The following is a 21,426-nucleotide window of genomic DNA, read 5'->3' as shown; positions in this document are numbered from 1 at the left end:
GGATTTTCGAAGTCGCGGGCATCAGCTAATCTTTCATGACGAAGTATTTTGAGTTTCAGTTCGAACTTCAAAGAGCTAAAATACCGGCATGAGCGTTTGTCATACACCAGCGATGAAATATCCTTTCAAAGCATTAAAATCCGACCAAAGTATCGCCGTAACTCACGGGCGATCGACAAAAGGCCAAAATGAAGGCCGCCTATTCGCCTGTTCGCCTATAGCCTTCGCCTATAAAGCTTGAATAAATGACGTGAAAAAATCTAGGTGAAATTCAGTATGCATTTTAGAGTCTACATTTCTCGAGAATGTTTCGATGTCGTGGGTTCGATCCCGGGCACGCACCTATAACTTTCTGGAGTTACATGCGTTTTAAGTAATTGAAATATCACTTGCTTTAGCGGTGAAGGAAAACATCGTGAGGAAACCTGCATGCGTGGGAACTATCAGGCATGTAGGTTTCCTCCATAATGTTTTTAAAGATTGTGTGAAGTCTGCCAATCCGCACTGGACCAGTGTGGCAGAGTATGATCTAAACCCTTCTCATTCTGAGTGAAGATAGAAAGTTTTCTTTCATGATTTTCTTGTGTCCTTAATTTTCTTTTAGCCATCATATCGATGGCTAAAAGAAAAATAATTACCCCACAAACATCGATATAAATGACAAAATATGGTCAAGCGAACAAAATTTTTCACGGTTTTGGAACCAAATAAATACGCGCCACCTCTTAGATACTAATGAACGACCCGTTTGAAATCGAGACGTCACTGAGGTTGCATTGGTGCTAAAGCACCACTGAGTCGGTGCCATTTTGTTTGTTCAATAGCCCTGTCCATACGAAGTATATATGTCAATGCTTTTAGCCAATTATATTGTGATTGTAAAAATTAACAGCGCCTGTGGCCTTTGAAACTTGGTCTACAAATTCACTAACAATAACATACCTAGGTACCTACATGTTACCACAAAATCGGATTTCCCCCTATGTGTCGGTTCGTAAATCTATTACACAAACAAAGGATGCAGCCATTGATGGAACTTTTCGAACAACCGGCGTCTTGTAATCCCTGCCTTATGAAATTCAATGAGCACTCCTCCTTAAAACATATACGACCCGTACCCGACCTCTCATCACGGTCACCCCATAAATCAACTTGTTATCTCAATTCATCATACGTTACTGGTTCTGTTCCGCACATTCAAACATATCTATTTATCAAAGCAGCAATGGATATAATTCTCATAAAGATATGGTCGTTGAGCGATTGGTAGATAGAGTTTTATTTGCTGTCATAATACAGGATGAGCGAAGTAAAGTTTACGAGGATCCGGAGTTAGTCCTTGTGTTAGGGATAAATTTTATTCGTGGCGTTATGTAAAATATTAGTCAAGTTTATTCGTAAAATAATAGATACTTGCATAAGGTTTTACGTTATTATTAAAAAGAGTAATCTTAAGACGTTTTTGATACAAATAATTGCCAAGGAGTAGAACAGCCCTTCTGTGACCCTTCCAATGTTAGACGGAACACTTACTAGAATTTCGAGTCGCCTAATGATGACACCGTCAACGGGTTGCGATTTGCGAAGCTGAAGTGGCAATGGGCAGGGCACATAGTTTATAAAACCGATAGACGTTGGGGTCCCAAGGTGCTGGAATGGCGACCTCGTACCGGAAGACGCAGCGTTGGAAGACCCCCCACTAGGTAGACGGGCGACATCAGACGAGTCGCAGGGAGCCGCTGGATTCAGGCGGCGCCAGACCGTGGCGTGTGGTAGTCCCTACAAGAGACCTATGTCCACCTGTGGACGCGTTTTTTTTTTTTATAATTTATATATTAATAATAAAGGCACACAAAACAGGTTTTAGTCCAAATAAAAATAAAAATTGTTTAAAGTTTATTGGTTGATGATAATGATGATGAATGATGACACTAAAACATGAACTAAGTAGTAAGTAATTATTCAGAATGGTCGAGTGCGTGTGAGATCACGATTAAGTAAGGTAAGGTTCCGTACCTTTTTTTTCGTGAGGAAAATCCATCATGGATACCACCTACCATCACCGGAGCACAGTGGTTGTATCGGACACATACTGACTAAAAACCTCATGAAGTTCCACCCCACCGCTAACGACGGAGCACAAAGGGACCTGCAGGGACAACCCTCCACCTCCCATGGCCCCACCAACCTCTCGGTTATATGGGCCGAATCGCGGGAGGGCGCCCGTTCGGTACTTGCTCTTGGCATTTTCCCGGGGCGCCTTCTTGACTCCCTACAAATTATTTTGTCTCTTCCTTGTCCCTTATGCTCACTCTCCCCCCTTGGGGGCTAGACGTCACTAACACAGCTGTGATCTCCGCTGCTGCTCCTCCGTGGTGCCGGCCTGGCACCTGTACGCTCCGAGCTGCTTCGCCTCTTATGCCAATGGTGCGCGAATTCCCGTAGCCGGTTGTAGTTCCCCGCCGATGAGACGAGGTCCGTGTAGAAGACCGGCCCCGCTTCCCCGCGTACTAAGTCCTCATAAAGGGGACACTCCTACAGCACATGGTGCCTATCCTCGTCGCCAAAGCCGCACTCGCACGCCGGGCTCTCGCACAACGTCATCCTATGCAGACGCGCCCGGAAACAGCCGTGTCCGATGAGGATCTGTGAGGTCTCGTAGTCCGGCGCGACCCATGTGGCCAGCACAAGGGACCGACAACGCCACGTTACGCCGCCAGCGGATGTCCGCCGCAGCAAACCCACCACTGGGGCACTACGAACCCCCAAACACCGTTAGACGCATGCCGGAACCACAGCAACCCGAGCACCACACTGTGTGACGGACCGCCCCGTGTCCATCAGCCACAGGCCCTCCCGAGGACTAGGGCTTGCAGGGACGGCAATAGAGGTTAACAACTGAAATATGCAAACCATAGAAATATTATATTATAACGTGTAAAAAATTATAACAAATTTTCTATCAACTTTCCAATCATTGAGTTTGGTTAGTACTCAAACTCAGAAAATAAATCTCAGAATGGATGAATTTAAACGAGAACATACCGGATTCATAAACCTAAAAGCTTGACAGCCTGTCTTTAGAAGAAGTTGACCAAAGCCAATATATAAAAGTTATAAATGATTCAACAGTACACACCCTGCGATAAGGTCTAAGCATCGGCAAAATATATGCAATAGCATAGTTGGCAGCCGCCCAGCTGGCTGTAACGGGATTCTGTCTATTGTTATTATTAAACGTTACAGAGATAGCCCAATAGAATACTATTGTGTATTCGGAAAACCTTTTAAGTAAACGTTTATTGGAACCGGCCGCGGCAGTATTTTTAGAATTACATAATATTTGAATAGGTACTTACATAATATTAACACGTTGCGTGAGGTACCGGTCAACTTCGACTTGTATGTGACTTTCAGCTGGTGCGGCGACTAGTTGTTGTGTTTTTTCCTGTGGTGCGGGGGCACTTTTACTATGAAACCTTGTGAGTAGGTAAGAGATAAATATATATTTTTAATTTCCTCCTCAAACCCTACCATTTTAAACTATTTAATCTGTACAAGTCACAATTGTCTGGTTAGCACCAGAAGGAAAAAAAAATGCTGTGTGCGGTACCAGTCATATGCGGCTTGTACGTACGTGTCTGGTATAGCACAACGGGAACAGGCGAAACACCTTTAGTGAGCGGTAGTGCATTCAAGAAGCTGTACGTATAACGATTATTATGGTATTATCATTTTCGCGGAAAAAATACGTATTAAATTATAATTGTGTGTGTGTACTAACCATGAAACGGTTACGTCGGATGCTGCAACTTGTTACTGATAAAAACAATGATGATCATAATTTCGTTATTGCTGGGCAGAAAAAAATCCAAAACAATAGACCATTAACAATATCTCCATCAAATAAGAAAATCCGAGTTTATAATTTTCCTTTGTCTTAATGATAAAGAAGAATCACCATATTATAACTAAATTATATTATTTACCGTGAATTCATTATTAAAAATATAAAATTGTTCGAATTTAAATTTTTATTAGTCATATTTTAGAATATCACTTTCATTTCCTTGCAATCTAAATGGAAAGCAAAGTAAATAACTCGGGCATAAAATTGCCCGTTTTATGCACTTGTTATACAATTTACTAATAATATATTATGTCGTTTTCACTAATAATTATAAAATAAAAGTATGACATCGATATTTTTATTTTAATAACAGTCCCATCACTAATCGTCAGACGATACTAATTCTTATGTTGCTAGTTCTGCAGGCGCTCCACCAGGTAAAATTGACTGGGATTTTAAAAGCCTTATATTTTCTAAAATACATGCTATACGCTAAAGCTAAGTCACATCATGATAGTTTAAGAAGTCTTGATAATGGAGGTATATGTACAAATCGTTTATGTCTGGTAACGCACTAGATTTCAGTCAATGTACCAGTCAGATTTTTATTGTAACGCACTGCGAGTAAGACAGGGAAATATGACGCCGCATTGAACGTGTTAACATTATATTTGAAGGTACTTCTTTAGGCTCTAAACCCTTTCCCTTAAAATTTCCGAAAATCGTCACGTACTTACCATTTTCAAATGCAATCCTAGACAAAGGTAATCTAGTTAGAAGTCAGATCCACCTACCACATGGCCAAGTTATAACTTAAAGAGTTACTCTGGTTTAGTTTAAGTAGGTAAACTAACTATTTTCAAAATACTTATTAGTGTGGTTTTTTTCTTACAAATTTATGTTTACAATAAATAAACTTACTTATTTACTTTCAACTGAACAGACTTTCATACAAATTTCAATCCCCTATTTTAACCTGACCTTACCTAACCTAAGAGGTTGAATTTTCAAAATCTTTTCTTAGCGGATGCCTTCATCATAATTCCTAGCAATCTACATGCCTCAGCCCGATCCATCCAGTTGTTTGAGCTATGCGTTGATAGATCAGTCAGTCAGCTTTTCCATTTCTTTAGATACTAGCTGATGTCCGCGACTACGTTCGCGTGGATTTAGACTTTGTAAAATCCCGTGGGAACTCCTTGATTTTCCGGGATAAAAAGTAGCCCCGGGAGGTAAGCTAACTCTACCAAATTTCATCTAAATCGGTTACACTGTTGGGCCGTGAAAAGCTAGCAAACAGACAGACAGACACACTTTCGCATTTATACCTAATATTATTACTATCGATTTTCAGGTGAGACTTAGCTAAACCGTGCAAGATTGATAAAAGCCGCTGTATTTTCATCCCTTCATTTTTGTATCGAGCAATCCAATTATGAGAAAACAATGATCTTTTGTAAAACGGATGCCTTCAAGTAAACCGACATAAAAGGCTCTTTCCTCAGAACAGCTAATAGCATTAATATCAAAGGGTGAAATTGTTTTACCTTCGAAACGTTTTTGAAGGTTTTGCGGGACAGAACATTGAATATTCATACTTTGAATCCCCCAAAGAGAGGCTGTAGCGGAAAAAATTTAATTGAATTTTCGGATAAAAAATTCGTTTCAGGAGGATCTTCAAACAATTGTATCGGTTTTTTTTATTGTTTTTACAAAAAAATTACACGCAATGGGAAATATTTTGAGTCTCTACCTAACTAGAAAGTCCTTTCTATTCTCCATCCGGAGATATAAATAGATGTAAAAGTACCTACAATAAATAAACTTTTGGTTCCTTGTAATACCTAACATAATATTATGAAACTTCAAATATAATTAAATGGGCACAATCATCATCATGATCATGATCAACCCATCGCCGGCCCGCAAGGGTTTTGGCCATAATGTACCGCGCTCGCCATGTGCGGAATGCGGAATGGTAGACTTCACACACCTTTGAAAACATTATGGAGAACTCTCAAGCATGCAGGTTTCCTCATGATGTTTTCGGAGGGATATTTAATTGCTTTACGCACAAACTCCGAAAAGCTAGAGGTGCGTGCCCGGGATCGAACACCCGACCAGCGACCTCCTGTCACCGCTGCAATAGAAGGTAGTTAATTAACTTGATTTGTTCCTGTCGCGACCTAACTTCGCTCCTAATGGATGACAAATTGGATTCGGAGTGAAAGGCAACTAATTATTTCACGTTTAAACGAAACGAAAACACTTCGCAAGTCCATTACGGCTTCGGGCGAAGTTGAATGAGAAGTGACGCTTCGAGTTCCGCTGGTACCCCACAAACATCGATATAAATGACAAGATATGCCCAAGCGAATAAAATTTTTCACGGTTTTGGAACCAAATAAATCAGCGCCACCTCTTTAGATAGTAATGAGCGACCCGTTTGAATTCCAGACGTCACTGAAGTTGCATTGGTGCTAAATAAACATTTTTAGGACCAATGAGTCGGTGCAATTTTCCTTGTTCAATGGCCCTGTCCTTACGAAGTAATATATAAGCCATTGCCCACAAACCAGCTAAGGACTGCGTAAATACGTTACTCGAGTTAATCGGATTTTGTAATACATTTTACCTGGGATACATTGTCGCGTAGAGGTTTGCACCATTTTCTTTTTGGCTGGTTTTGATTTTTTTAATTCTTTTTTTACGCGACTATCGCAAAGCCAAAAGGAAGGATTATTTGATTTTCGGGATAAAATTGATTTGTCCTTCAATCACGTCGCAATCGTGCAACGGATTGACGTGACGTGACGTTTTGCAATGAGTATAGATAAATACCTGGCTACACACAGGTTACTTTTATCCCAGAAAACTAAGAGTTCTAACGGCATTATTAAATAACCTAAGTCCACGCGGAAGAAGCCATGTAATTTTGAATTATAGATATCTATTGGAAACCTTTTTAAAGTTTTTAAACAAAAGGGTTTCTGGAACAGCCTATATTAAAAGGTCTTTAGGCGTAAGATGAATGGTGAAATACGTCATTAGGACCTTCGATGAAGACAGACGATGGGATGGCAGAAATAATTAAGCCACTAATGGATATCAAATCGTTAAATGAAGGCCTAAATGGGATTAAAATTCGTTTTCTCATTACGAAGGGTCGACGGCGCAAAAACATTTGGAATCGATTTAGTTTTTTTTTTAATTACTAAGATTCTTGTGACACTCATTTCGGCAGTTTTATCACTCCTCCTTTGCATTGTCCTGAAGGTAGACAGACTTCCGTGGGTCGCAGTCTCGCAGCCGAAGTGACAGACATACACGACGGACGCGTCGTGGGTCGTATTATATAATAAAAACACTATATTAATATCTGCTAAATTTTATACTAAATTTTATACTTAAAATATAATGTACTTAATTAAAACAATATGAAAATAAATATAATATTACTAGCTTCTGCCCGCGGCTACGCCCGCGTGTGCTACAGGAAACAAATGGCATTTTTTTTCAGAAACAAACATTATAACATCAGGACGCGCACTCTGAACAGCACCGAATAACACATATAACCTTCCAACCCCCATTTCAACCCTTTAGGGGGGGTTTTTCTCATAGTCGTTTCTTAGCTGACACCTAACCTCAAGAAAAAACCTACTTTCCAAATTTCAAGTTAATTATAATATCAATAATTAAAACTTCCCCATACAAACTTTCATCCCCTATTTTACCACCCTTATGGGCAAATTTTCCAAAAATCCTGAAACACGTATTTCTTCATTTGTGACCGAAAACCCAAATACCAATTTTCATGCAAATAACTTGACAAATGACGGACTTTCATACAAACTTCCATCCCCCATTTAACCCACTTAGAGGTGGAATTTTGAAAAATCCTTTCTTAGTGTATACCTACTCTTTACAAAGAATATACCCTCCAAATTTCATGTCTTTAAGACCAGCGGTTTAGGCTGTGCGTTGATTTCACATACAAACTTTCATCCCCTATTTATCACCCTTATGGACATATTTTCCAAAAATCCTGAGACACGTATTTCTTCATTTGTAACCGAAAACTCAAATACCAATTTTCATGCAAATAACTTGAAAAATGACCGACTTTCATACAAACTTCCATCCCCCATTTAACCCACTTAGGGGTGGAATTTCGAAAAATCCTTTCTTAGTGGATACCTACTCTTTACAAAGAATAGACCCTCCAAATTTCATGTCTTTAGGGCCAGCGGTTTAGGCTGTGCGTTGATATCTATGTCAGTCAGTCAGTCAGGACTTTGAATTTTATATATATAGATAGTGACGCGGACGTTTCCGAGCCTTCGCGATAGTCGCGTGCCGCCGATACCATAGGTATATTAGCACTAGGTATGTACATAATATAAATAACAACAGGTCGAGATCGCAATCGGGGTGGGAACGCCCCGCACACTCGCACAGTCCCCGTGCTAACCCGGTGCGGGCGAGCGCGGGTGACGTGCGGGTGTGCGAGGCGTCCCTCTGCCTCATACCCCGACCTGTCGCGAACTATACCTATTTGACGTCAAAATTACTGAAGTTTTAGATACTTAATAAACTGTGGCATGGTTTCTAGTTTATACTTATTTTCATTAAACTTCTATAACTTAGAATTTAGAAAGAATCCTAATTTATTAATAGCGCCTGTGAGTTTAAAATAGCAATATAAATTATTTGATAGTTTTCAAATGAAAACTGTAGGCGCTATATTAGAAAAAAGAGTTTAGTTGGATTTTTTATGAATGTGGAACATTAAAGTGTGATGAAAACGACGTAGTAATATAGTAATACAATTCTGGCAACTTTGCTCTTTGCTGCGCATAAATCAGAAATGGCGTGGCGTTAATTTAAAAAAGAAACCTCTGCACATGATTTACTGCGGGTAGATGTAAAATACAATATCGCGCTCCATTTACAACGTCCCAATCAAAAATGGTTTAATTTTTTTTTCCTCTACTGGTGTAAGAATATATTAATATAAGAGGAAGCTTTAAAGTTGCACCCATAACCGACAAAATATCGGAATCAATGCTCAGATGGTACGGATACGTAATGCGTAGGCCCGACGATTATGTGGTGAAAAAGTGCATTTAAATGGCTACAAGAAAGAGAGGTAGGGGAAGACTACCAGCTACCTGGATGACAAATGTCCAAAGGGATATGAAACGCCTCGGCCTCAATGACGAAGACGCGAACACGCGCTCTACATGGCGCCGCATGATAAGGAACGCCGACCCCGCGTAACGGAATAAGGCGAGGATAAAGAAGAAAATTACAGGTGTAATACCAGACCCACACTCCATATAACTCTGGATCGTCTCCTTTGAATTCTAATTTATTAATTGCGCCTGTGACATTACACTAGCAATGTCCATTTTATTTTATAGTTTCCAAATAAAAACTGCAGGCGTTATTATATAATAAAACTGAAAAGAGTTCAGGTTATGAATACGAAACATTAAAGGGTGAAAATGAAAGCAACGTAGTAATATAGTAATACAATTCTGGCAACTTTGCTCTTTGCCGCGCATAAATCAGAAATGGCGTGGCGTTTATTTAAAAAAGAAACCTCTGCACATGATTTACTGCGGGTAGATGTAAAATGTAATATCTTTCTCCATTTACACCGTCCCGCCCGCACCAGTCCACAGGGACACATATGGAAATGAGACAAAAAGTCAATACACTGATAACTTGAAATGTACGGTTTCCTTTTAGTATAAAAAAAATATCGCAGAAAAATGTCCGTTTCCTTTTGGGTTTTCCTTGGTCTGTTAGTTGTTACACATTTCGCTTATCAGTAGGTACCTACCCTTGTTATAAATGCGAAAGTATGTTTGTTTGTTGGTTTATTGGTTTGTTGATTTGTTGGTTCGTCCTTCAATCACGTTGCAACAGTAAAACGGATTGACGTGATTTTTTGCATAGGTGTAGATAAATAGGTGTAGATAAAGATTTGGAGAGTAACATAGGCTTTTTATACCGGAAAATCAAAGATTTCCCACGGGATTTTTGAAAACCTACCACGCGAACGAAGTAGCGGGCATCAGCTAGTTCTAAATATTTACTTGAATTTTACCGCTCTGTTTAAAACTCTTATCTAGTGCACCTCTTCACGACCTGTGACCAGTGTTACCACTGCGCTAGGGAGGTCGTGAAGAGGTATAAGTAATAGCCACTAACCGCGGCTTCCTCTGAACGATATTCTGGTGAAGCCGGAGACGTAAAAATCCCACGCAAAAAACCTCCTACTATTTACCTATACAATTACGTCCTATTCTTATTCAAGAGCGTGTTTTGAAAACTCAATACAAAGATGTCGTTAACAAACGTAATTGGAAATCAGGCGTTGAACCGTAAATCGTGTTTCAACAATGTTCCAGACAATACGAAAGGAGGAAGCGTCGGCGATAAGTGATATCCAACTCCATTTTGGTTTAAGACGTACAATTCCTTCAAATATCAACAATTATTTTTAACCGACTTCAAAAAAAGGAGGAGGTTCTCAATTCGTCGGAATCTTTTTTTTTTATTTATTTTTTTATTTTTTTATTTTTTATGTATGTTCCCCGATTACTCGAAGACGCCTGGACCGATTTTGAAAATTCTTTTTTTGTTTGAAAGGGTATACTTCAAAGTTGGTCCCATTTAAATTTGGTGAAGATCTGATGAACATCTTCGAAGATAAATCACCGGCACCAAAAAGTATTATTATGGAACTATATTAACTCTTGTATACATAAGATATTCGGTAATAAATTAAATTATTTTTCAATTTTTAGTGTTTGTGTATCGAAGTCGGTTTTTATTTTTTTTGTAATTTTTTTTTATATTTTGACGATTTTACCTACCTATAGCTACTCCATCCACGGAAAGTATTTATTATCATACATCATCATAATAATAATAATAAATACACTTTATTTGCACAACCACAAGAAGGATTACGTCATTAAAAATTAAAAAACACAGACAGAGGGAAGATACAAAAGGCGGCCTTATCGCTAATATTAGCGATCTCTACCAGGCAACCTTAAAGATTGGAAAGTTTGGTGCAAAATGAAGTTTGGTGCAAATACAAAAGGTAGGAAATAAGCGACAACAGCGCTTTTGTGAACGTCTATGTGCAATAAAATATTTTCTGTTCGATTGAATAGCGTTCTCCCCTGCGAGACTGCCAAGTGTATATTGAAAATTTCCTCTCCGCATTACGTACAAGCTCTTATTCGTATTGAAATAAAGTCGAAATTGCGGAGAAATATTCAAGCTGCGAGTTGCGAGTAATCTTCGTAGGTGCGACGCATTCTTTATTCAGGTTACTCAAATCGAACTAGGTGGTACGTTTTTACAAATTCTGTACCTACCATCATTTGGAGCAAAATAAATTGGATAAGTTTTGAAAAATACACTTTTTTTTAAAACTCTGCAATCTCACCTGGTGGTAAGTGATGTAGTTTAAGATGATAGCGGGCTAACCTGGAAGGGGTATTGCAGTTTTTTTTTATTAAACCCACACCCCTTTGGTTTCTACACGGCATCGTACCGGAACGTTAAATCGCTTGGCGACACGGCTATTCCAGTAGGATGGTAACTAGCCACAGCTGAAGCCTCCCACCAGGCCAGAAAAGAAATTATGTATACAAACCCCTGCCAGGAATCGAACCCGGGACCTCCCACTAATTAGACCACGGTGCTTACCACTGCGCCAGGGAGGTCGATACAATAAGTACACAATATTATTAATTATTATGTCATGTCATTGTATTGATAGTAACGATTATAGACCTTACACGGGACAGAACGGACACTGCAAATAAACATGTCATTATTTGCAAATTTGCATGTCTATGTTTATTTAGGTTATGTACTGATGTGACGTCAGAATATATCTTGACTATATTTTGTGAGTAACAATGAACTGTTGCGTAAATATCCGTACTAATTATAAATGCGGAATTGTGTCTGTCTATCTGTCTGTCCGTCAGTCTGACTCTCTGCTAGTTTTTCACGGCTCATCCATTTATTTGGTTTTGACGAAAGGCCCTTAAGTGCCCACACACTCTCAGGCATGCACGTGAGGAAACCTGCATGCCTGAGAGTTCTCCATAATGTTCTCAAAGGTGCTGCCAATCTACACTGAGCCAGCGTGGCGGACTATGGCCTAAACCCTTCTCATCCTGAGAGGAGACACGCGGGGCGATTGTCTAAAACCTGCATCAATCATTATTACAATCTCAAGTGTTCTGATTGGCTGAATTTGTGCGATTCTTGTTGCAACAATGAGCAACAATGCATTGTGGCCAATAGTGAGCGAGCATTAACCAATCAGAGATGATTGCGATCGTGACATTGTACTTAGCTGTCAAACAACCGCGGTAGGGCCACTGTCCTCCGTAGTTGGCTGTCGATGGGTTGATCATGATGATAAGTGTCGTACAAATTCGATAATCCCACTTACACTAAACCTTTTGAAGGTCACTTTCGTTAATCATTATAATATTATACATAATTCAGTTTTTATCTATCCCAATCTCCAAGTTATTATAGGTATTATTATACCAATCTTTGACGCGATATGATAAATTGCTTTCTACTTAGGTAATAGATTAAAGTTTATTTCCTATTAAATACAATAATAACAAATTGGTACTTACATTTACTTTTATTAATAACTAGCTGCCCTGGCGAACTTCGTTCCGCCTAACAGTCGATTCAAACTTTTTAAATTTTTCTCTCCGTAAGAACCATCCTCGTACTTTTTTTTTTTTTTTTTTTTAATTTATTATGGAACACAAACAGCTTTTACTAACTACTTATTTCTAGTTTGTGCATATGCCTATTAAGTGTTCACTCATTTACATTATATCTATTTAATTTTGTACGGGAGTTAGTTAGGCTTTAAGGAATATTATAAAAAAGAATTAGCGAAATCGGTACAGCTGTTCTCAAGATTTGCGATCAGAAACACATTCAGTGATTCATTTTTATATATAAAGATAGAGATAGAGATTTAATTTGTTGTGACGTTATGTTATTAAGGCCACCGAGCATATTTTTTGCAAAAGTGCAAAATTAAAAAATTGTAGACGGATAAAACGTTTAGTGGCTTATAAAGGCTGTTTGACGCCAGCCTATCATAGAGCGACATGAAGGCCTGCCACAGGTGTGTGTTACAATAATTTGAAATGATATAGCAAGAATGTGGCAATTATCATTAACAGACAACCGTACCGTATTCAGATTCTACAGCATAATGTACTTAGTTTTGGCATAAAATAGACTAGAGTTTATGCTGCCTAATGCCGCAAAAGTAGTGTTTCCATTTATAGCATGCCACGTTGTCGCATGTTGTTGCACCGGTATAAAACAAATACTAAGCTCTAGGCACGAATTCCACACAAATGGCTTCTCCTGGACTATAGAATATTCCTCGCTTATCAATAGTCATGTCTACTGGTGTCGGCATGCCAGGGAATGGCACGACCTTGTAATTTAAAAACACGGATACCATCGCGTAGCGGACAGTCATCATGCCAAATCTCAGACCTGAAATTAAATTAAAAATAAAAGTACGCCTTACTTCATTGTCAAACTACACGGTCACTGTAATTTTCCAAAAAAACCGGCTAAGTGCGAGTCACGCTCGCGCACTGAGGGTTCCGTACTACAGTCGTATTTTTTTGACATTTTGCACGATAATTCAAAAATTATGATGCATAAAAATAAATAAAAATCTGTTTTAGAATGCTCAGGTGAAGCCCTTTCATATGATACCCCACTTGATATACTTAGCTATCTTACTTTGAAAATTGAAAACTATTAGTTCATGACCACAATTTTTTTTTGTGTGATGTAACCACAAATGCATACTTATCAGATTTTTCCCCGAATATCTGCTATAAGACCTACCTACCTGCCAAATTTCATGGTTCTAGGTCAACGGTCCCTGTAGGTTTCTTGACAGACAGACAGACAACACAGTGATCCTAAAAGGGTTCAATTTTTCCTTTTGAGGTACGGAACCCTAAAAATGTCAGTCAGCTTGTACTTTAATGTGTAAGGATTATTAAAACTTTTCATTCACAAGTCAGTCCTTACCTATGCAAACTCTAGGACCTTCTCCAAAGGGCATGTAAGTATAAGGTTTGATGTTCTTCTCGTTTTCTGGTAAGAATCTGTTAGGGTCGAACTTGTCCGGGTCGGGAAAGTAATCAGGGTCATAGTGCATGCCGATGCCGTTGACATAGACCGGAGTACCAGCCTTGATGGTCAGATTGTCGTCAATCCTATAGTCTTCTGCTGCGACCCTGTCCAGCCAACTCATTGGAGAATATTTCCGGAGACCCTCTGTACGAAAGATTTAAAAATTTGAGAAGATCTTATTAATCAGTACCCATATTATAAATGCGAAAGTATGTTTGTTTGTTGGTTTGTCGTTCAAACACGTCGCAACGGAGCAACCGATTGACGTGATTTTTTAAACGACTTCCAAAAAGGAGGTGGTTCTCAATTCGGCCCGTTTTTTTGTTTTTTTTTCGACTTCTTTTGCATGTGTATAGTTAAAGACCTGGAGAGTGACATATGCTACTTTTTATCCCAGAAAATCAAACAGTTCCCGCAGGACTTTTAAAAACCTAAATCCAAGCTTACGAAGTCGCGGGCAACAGCTAGTTATATTATAATTCCCAAATTGACTCCGATTTGATCGGAATATACCTATTCGCTAACTCAGTGTCTAACATTGAATGATAGTCAACGAGCTCATTTGACATTGGTTGGGACATCGCTGCTTAATTGGGTGATATTAAAATAGTTTTACATAGAAAACCACCAATGGATTCAAAATTAATGTCAAGTTAGTTCGGTTCATCATTCAGTGTTTGACACTGAGTTAAAGAATCAGTAGGCTGGTGGAAGGCTTAGGATGCGAGTAGTAACTCCCTCAAAGTCGTGCTTTCAAGCGATTCTACCCCTTGGGCATTGATGTAGGAAGTTCCATCACTCACTTGCTATCAGGCGAGATTGCTGTCAAGAGTACTTACCTACATGTCATCTTAAATATATAAAAGGAAATGGTGACTGGCTGACTGACTGACTGATCTATCAACGCACAGCTCCAACTACTGGACGGATCGGGCTAAAATTTGGCATGCAGATAGCTATTATGACGTAGGCATCCGCTAAGAAAGGATTTTTGAAAATTCAACCTTTAACGGGGTGAAACAGGGGTTTAAAATTTGTGTAGTCCACGCGGATGAAGTTGCGAACACAAGCTAGTCAAAAAATAAATAAGCTAATTAGTGCATAATAACCTTTGATGACAGCGTTGAGATAAGTCATATCTGCTAATTGTTCCGATGTAAAATCATCGCTACCATTTTGTTTTTTGGCTTCAAGAAGGTATTCGTATAATTGTTCCTGAAAAGATGAATTTATGATGATAAAAAAATATTAAGTAGGTATACCAAAAAAGAAGCAAAGAGAATGCTACAAAAAATTATCTAAGAGGTCACTAAACAGTTTAAAATTAAGTAATAACAAAAGATTAAAATAATCATCAAATATATTGCATTGTATAAACAAGATAGGTTCGAATATTAATTAAGTATTAAGCAGTAGGTACTTTTTTAATGTTAATTTACGTTTAATGTGAGGACAAAAAATTATGATTCACGAGATTCTATAAGTGAACTAAATATTTTTAAATCCTGCAAAAATCTTAAGACTGTTTTACTCCAGAGCAACACAGTGCAGGCTGCAGCATTAAGGCAGGGCCGCACGTAAATACCTCGTTTTGATGACAGGCTGACAACATGCGGCAATGTGGTTTGCTACAAATTGAAACATGCTGCTTTTTATAGCCAATATTATACAAGTGCTGTAAAATTGGAAAATTTCGGTGCGAAAGTCAACGGATGGTTCTTGTCGCAATTTAAATTATTACTGTAGAATGCAGCCCTGTGGCATGCCTTAATGTCGCACTGTGACATCGTGGCGTAAAACGGCCTTTATTTAAATATCCTGTATGCCCAGCCCGTCTCCATTTCAAAACAATGTCGTAAAACGCATGTTTCCTGCGTAATATCGTCATATGCAGGGCGTCCATAAATTACGTGAGGTGTTTTTTTGAATTTTCTGTCCCTCCCTCCCCCCTGGTGAGATGTCGTGAGATTTTATTCAATCCCCCCCAATCCCCCAATATCACGTGAGATTTTTCAAAATGTGGGTTTCTTACGTAAACGCGTTGGATTGTTATTGTAAAAAAAAATTGCTTCGTGCTTTTATTTAGGACTAGTTAAGACTAGTAATCAATATTACTGAGAGTTATAAGTGTAATAAAAATTTAACAATAGAATAAATAAATAAAATAAATGAAATCTTTAATATCTTTACAAACATGTAAGAATACTTATATCGTATAACGATTACGCTTAAAATTAAATCTTAAGCATGTACAATCTGGATTAAATGTACCAAAATACATGGTATAATTTTTTTTTGTTTCAATCAGAAAAAAATGGCGTGATATTTTCCGAGACCCCCCCCCCCTCTCTCTCCAATGTAAGATTAGATGAGATTTGACTCTCCCCCCTTAAACATCTCACGTAATTTATGGACGCCCCCAAAGGCACATAAAAGATTTTGTGTCATTTTATGTGTAAAAATCACTATTACCTGTACTTCAGGATTGTAGGCCAGTTCATATGTTAGGAACGCCAGCAAAGAACCTGAAGTGTCATAGCCACCGGATAGGAAAACCGCTGCCTGAGCTACTATGAAGTCTTCAGAGTAACCTGTTTGGAAAATCTAAATATATAAAAGACTAGCTTATGCTCGCGACTTCGTCCGCGTGGACTACACAAATTTCAAACCCCCAATTCACCCCCTTAGGGGTTGAATTTTCCAAAATCCTTTCTTAGCGGACGCCTACGTCATAATAGCTATCTGCATGCCAAATTTCAGCCCGATCCGTCCAGTAGTTTGAGCTGTGCGTTGATAGATCAGTCAGTCAGTCAGTCAGTCAGTCAGTCAGTCAGTCAGTAACCTTTTCCTTTTATATATTTAGAAAAGGTGACTGACTGACTGATCTATCAACGCACAGCTCAAACTACTTGATGGATCGGGCTGAAATTTGGCATGCAGATAGCTATTAGAACGTAGGCATCCGCTAAGAAAGGATTTTTGAAAATTCAACCCTTAAGGGAGTGAAATAGGGGTTTAAAATTTGTGTAGTCCACGAAGTCGCGAGCAAAAGCTAGTTCATGATAAGTATCATAACAATTGCAGCTATGTCGTCTACGTAAAGTCTAGAAATCCTTTGTGAGGCTGGGTATTTGCCTTTGTAATAAGTAATATAGTTCCGAAAGAAGGCTTAGATTTGCCGTTACCAAGTTACACAAAAACTACTTACCATTATACAATCAATGATTTTTTTATAAAATAACCAGCCAAGTGCCAGTCAGGCTCGTGCACCAAGGGTTCCGTACTACGATGAATCAAAAACTAAGATGCATAAAAAAACTGTTTTGGAATCCACAATTGAAGCCCTTTCATAAGACCCCCCTAGATATAGTTATATCTTACTTTGAATTTGAAAATTGAAAACACTAATTATTATTAGTTCATGACCACTTACCACTTACCACTGCGCCAGGGAGGTCGTCAAACAAAAGTTCGAATCAATCAGCGTCTTACCTTCCTTACGTTCTTCACTCTCCTTCTTTATCTTCAACAAAGCATCAAGCAGATCCTTGGGCTCTCCTCGTTCACTATGGTTTGCTTCACGCTGCGCTACTGCGGCTTTAAACACCCTTTTAAAGTAGTCTGTTGATGTTTTTGGGAACAACTTGAATCTGAAAGAAGTGTAAATTAATATTTGAATTCTTGCACGTCATTAAATGAAGTGGCAATGGGCAGGGCACATAGTTCGTACAACCGATAGACGTTGAGGTCCCAAGGTGCTAGATGGCGACCTCGCAGCGGAACACGCAGCGTTGGAAGACCCCCCGCTAGATGGACGGACGACATCAGACGAGTCGCAGGGTGCCGCTGGATTCAGGCGGCACATGACCGTGGCGTGTAGAAGTCCCTACAAGAGACCTATGTCCAGCAGTGGATGTCTATCGGTTAATGATGATGATGATGAAGTAAAAGGAAAAAAATACCGAAAAACGTCAACCAATTCCGGAAAGAAGAACATACTACTCCATCCGATTCCTCGCAAGAGACTGAACTCCATGAACTCTTCAGTGACGGACCTGAGATGACTCTTGCCAGTCAGCGTGGCGTCACACGCCACACCGAACGCCGATGTGCCAATAACGTCTGTTGTATAGTCCGAGTATAATTTCTGTGAACAGATACAGCATTCGTTTTATCTACATAAATCATCATCATCATGATCAATCCAGCGCCGGCCCCCTACAGAGCACGGATACCAGAGAGAAGGGTTTTGGCCATGGTCTACCACGCTGACCATGTGCGGATTGGTAGACTTCACACACCTTTGAGAACATTATGGAAAACATTGTGAGGAAACCTGCATGCCTGACATGCAGGAATGTAACCTATTTGGATGAAAAGAGATTGCCCATTTTCTTAGGAGCTTTGGGCCCCCCCTAATATAATTGTTATGTCACCATGGTTTTAATTTTATTGTGTAGACAAATAATTAACTTTTTATATTCTGCAAACGATTTCTATTTATTCACCCTGGTTATAAAGAAATCTTATTTTTTATATTGTTGATATTGAGGTTATATTTAATTAATACCTACTTCTTCAAAATAAATGCATGTTTACGATTCTAACTGTAATTGTGGATATTTTCAATAATAGAGTGAAAAAAAGTCGTTATAAAACATAATCGTAAAAAAATAACACATTAAAAAAAAATTAATTTAAGTTTTGACACGACGCGACGCCACAAAAGATCTCCTTTGGTAGAAAGTTAGCTTACATCCCGGGGACGGACATAGGCTACTTTTTATCCCCCAAAATCATAGAGTTCTCACGGGATTCTTAAGGGCCCATCTGCTTAACCGATTTGGTACAGAGAGAGATAGCTTACGTCCCGGAAATTGACATAGGCAACTTTTTATCCCTGAAAAGCAAAGAGTTTCCACGTGGAATCCATAAATCCACGTGGAAGAAGTCGCAGATAACATCTAGTATTATATAAATATGGAAGTACGGATTTAGTAAGTACCTTTAGATGAATTCTGGTGTCACGTTCTCCTTCAAGTCTCTGAGCCAGTTCCTTAGACTTGGCTCGAATGAAGTCTTGCATTATTCTCAGCTTGGATGCAGTAAATGTTGCTGTGAGACGGCGGCGAATGTTGCTCCACTCGGGATCCTTACCAAACACCATCATGTTAAAACAATATAACAATGTAACCAAAACGCTAGCAAAAACGAAGACAGATGATAGTACTGACGATTACTGGTATGATACCACAAAAAAACGCAAAAAAATAAACGAACATTGCATAAGTAGGCCACTCGGAGTCAATGCCGCGTCGTAGGCGGGGCATTGACCCGAGTTTTGCGCGCTATACATTGCTGGTTTGAAAGATACTAAATCGTTAAAACTACAAAATGAGGCAAATGGTTTACTGGTATTGGATTGATTTGATTTGATTGGATGATCTCACAATACCCGGCAGAAAATAATGTACATCGACCTTTAAAAAGAGATAGCGGATTGGTAGACTCTGGTCTCTGTCTCTTGTGTAGTTGTCTCTGTCGTTGAGACCGACTAAACATCACATAGGTATGAGTGACAGAGATAGCTAAAATCTCACTCTTAAAGTCGATGTTCATTATTTTCTGCCGCGTACTTACTGTAGTTATAATTTTTTCATCATCATGATCAACCTATTGCCGGCTCACTACAGAGCACGGGTCTCCTCTTAGAATGAGAAGGGTTTTGGCCATAGTCTACCACGCTGGCCATGTGCGGATTGGTAGACTAAAACGGATTGGTAGGCGAATTATAATAATTTAATGAAGTAAACTCTTACTTTAACAGTGAATAAATTCAGCTTGCCAATAGGATCAGCGTCACCCCCTGACACGAACCGGTCTCTGAAGTTCGAGGAGTCCTTCACCAGCACCTGGCGCGCCAACTCCGGCGTGTTGATGATGAGAGCTGGTCTCCAGAACAACCAGATGCCGATGTAGGGCGTCTTAAAGGTTTCGTACATGTGACGCATCCATACACCCTAAAATATGAAACACGAACTTAAGAAAACCGGCCAAGTGCGAATCAGACTCGCGTACTGAGGGTTCCGTACTACAATCGTATTTTATCGACATTTGGCACGATAAATCAAAAACTACTTACTAGATCTTCGTTCTTCGTTCAAACCAATTTTCGGTGGAAGTTTGCATGGTAATGTACATCATATATTTTTTTTTAGTTTTATCATTTTCTTATTTTAGAAGTTACAGGGGGGGGGGGACACACATTTTACCACTTTGGAAGTGTCTCTCGCGCAAACTATTCAGTTCAGAAAAAAATTATATTAGAAACCTCAATATCATTTTTAAAGATCTATCCATAGATATCCCACACGTATGGGTTTAATGAAAAAAAATTTTTTGAGTTTCAGTTCTAAGTAGGTATGGGGAACCCCCAAAATTTATTGTTTTTTCTTCTATTTTTGTGTGAAAATCTTAACGCGGTTCACCAAGTTTCAACAGTATAGCACTTATAGTTTCGGAAAAAAGTGGCTGTGACATACGGACGGACAGACAGACAGACGGACAGACATGATGAATCTATAAGGGTTCCGTTTTTTGGCATTCGGCTATAGACTATCCTCGGCGTTAAAAACCAATCTACTTTAAGCACTGTAATAATATTGTAAATTGGTCACTTGCTGGTTCTTCTCGGTAGGAACGCAATTCCGAGCCAATGGTAAATTAAACTAGTTAACGATTCAAAAGCACTTGTAATAAGTCTACTTGAATAAAATATATATATATATTATATTATATTATATCATATTCTATTCTATTCTACTGTTACCGCATTTTGCTGCTGCAGGAAGGTCAAGCTGCCCAATATTGGGTTTGGTGGTAAGTGCGGCACGCGTCGCTCCGTCCAGTAGTTCCTGACCGTCACCCACCGCAGGTATATCCAGGTCACAGCACACGCGACGATCAATATCGTCACCATGTAAACCATATTGATAATTTTATAATATTTATTTTTTTAAGTCTCTGAAGGTATGTACTTGATTATCAGTTATATATTCCTAATATTATATTTCTATAATATAATATTATATAAGTCTCAGAAGTAACTTGATTATAGGTACAGTTTCACGTTGAGCCGTCTTGGACAAACTGACTCTGACTGATTTAGAATTAGCATTCAATTCTTATCGTGTTATGAAAACAATTTTATTAACACCAATAAAATTAATAACAATATAAAACGTGTAACACTATCAAATTTATTTGTCATGTCACGTTAAAGTGAATGTAAACATAAGTACCTATAAGTTTCGCAAATTGCTATTGCGCTGGAA

General features: G+C 38.9%; 1 protein-coding gene across 1 annotated transcript; it reads right to left on the bottom strand.

Annotated features, from left to right (window-relative positions):
* Positions 1 to 12,291: 12,291 nt before the first annotated feature.
* Positions 12,292 to 21,158, bottom strand: LOC117990285 (cytochrome P450 6k1-like). The gene is made up of 9 exons (XM_034977748.2): positions 20,922 to 21,158; positions 19,912 to 20,112; positions 19,098 to 19,244; positions 18,055 to 18,239; positions 17,585 to 17,742; positions 16,565 to 16,683; positions 15,202 to 15,307; positions 13,988 to 14,236; positions 12,292 to 13,435 (listed from the first exon to the last, which is right to left on the bottom strand). Exons 1-9 carry the CDS (start codon positions 21,078 to 21,080, stop codon positions 13,263 to 13,265), a joined length of 1,497 nt encoding a protein of 498 aa, XP_034833639.1. The 5' UTR covers positions 21,081 to 21,158; the 3' UTR covers positions 12,292 to 13,262.
* Positions 21,159 to 21,426: the final 268 nt, after the last annotated feature.

This window comes from Maniola hyperantus, chromosome 17, assembly GCF_902806685.2.
Source record: "Maniola hyperantus chromosome 17, iAphHyp1.2, whole genome shotgun sequence".
Lineage (NCBI taxonomy): Eukaryota > Metazoa > Arthropoda > Insecta > Lepidoptera > Nymphalidae > Maniola > Maniola hyperantus.
This window is presented reverse-complemented; position numbering and strand designations above follow the sequence as displayed.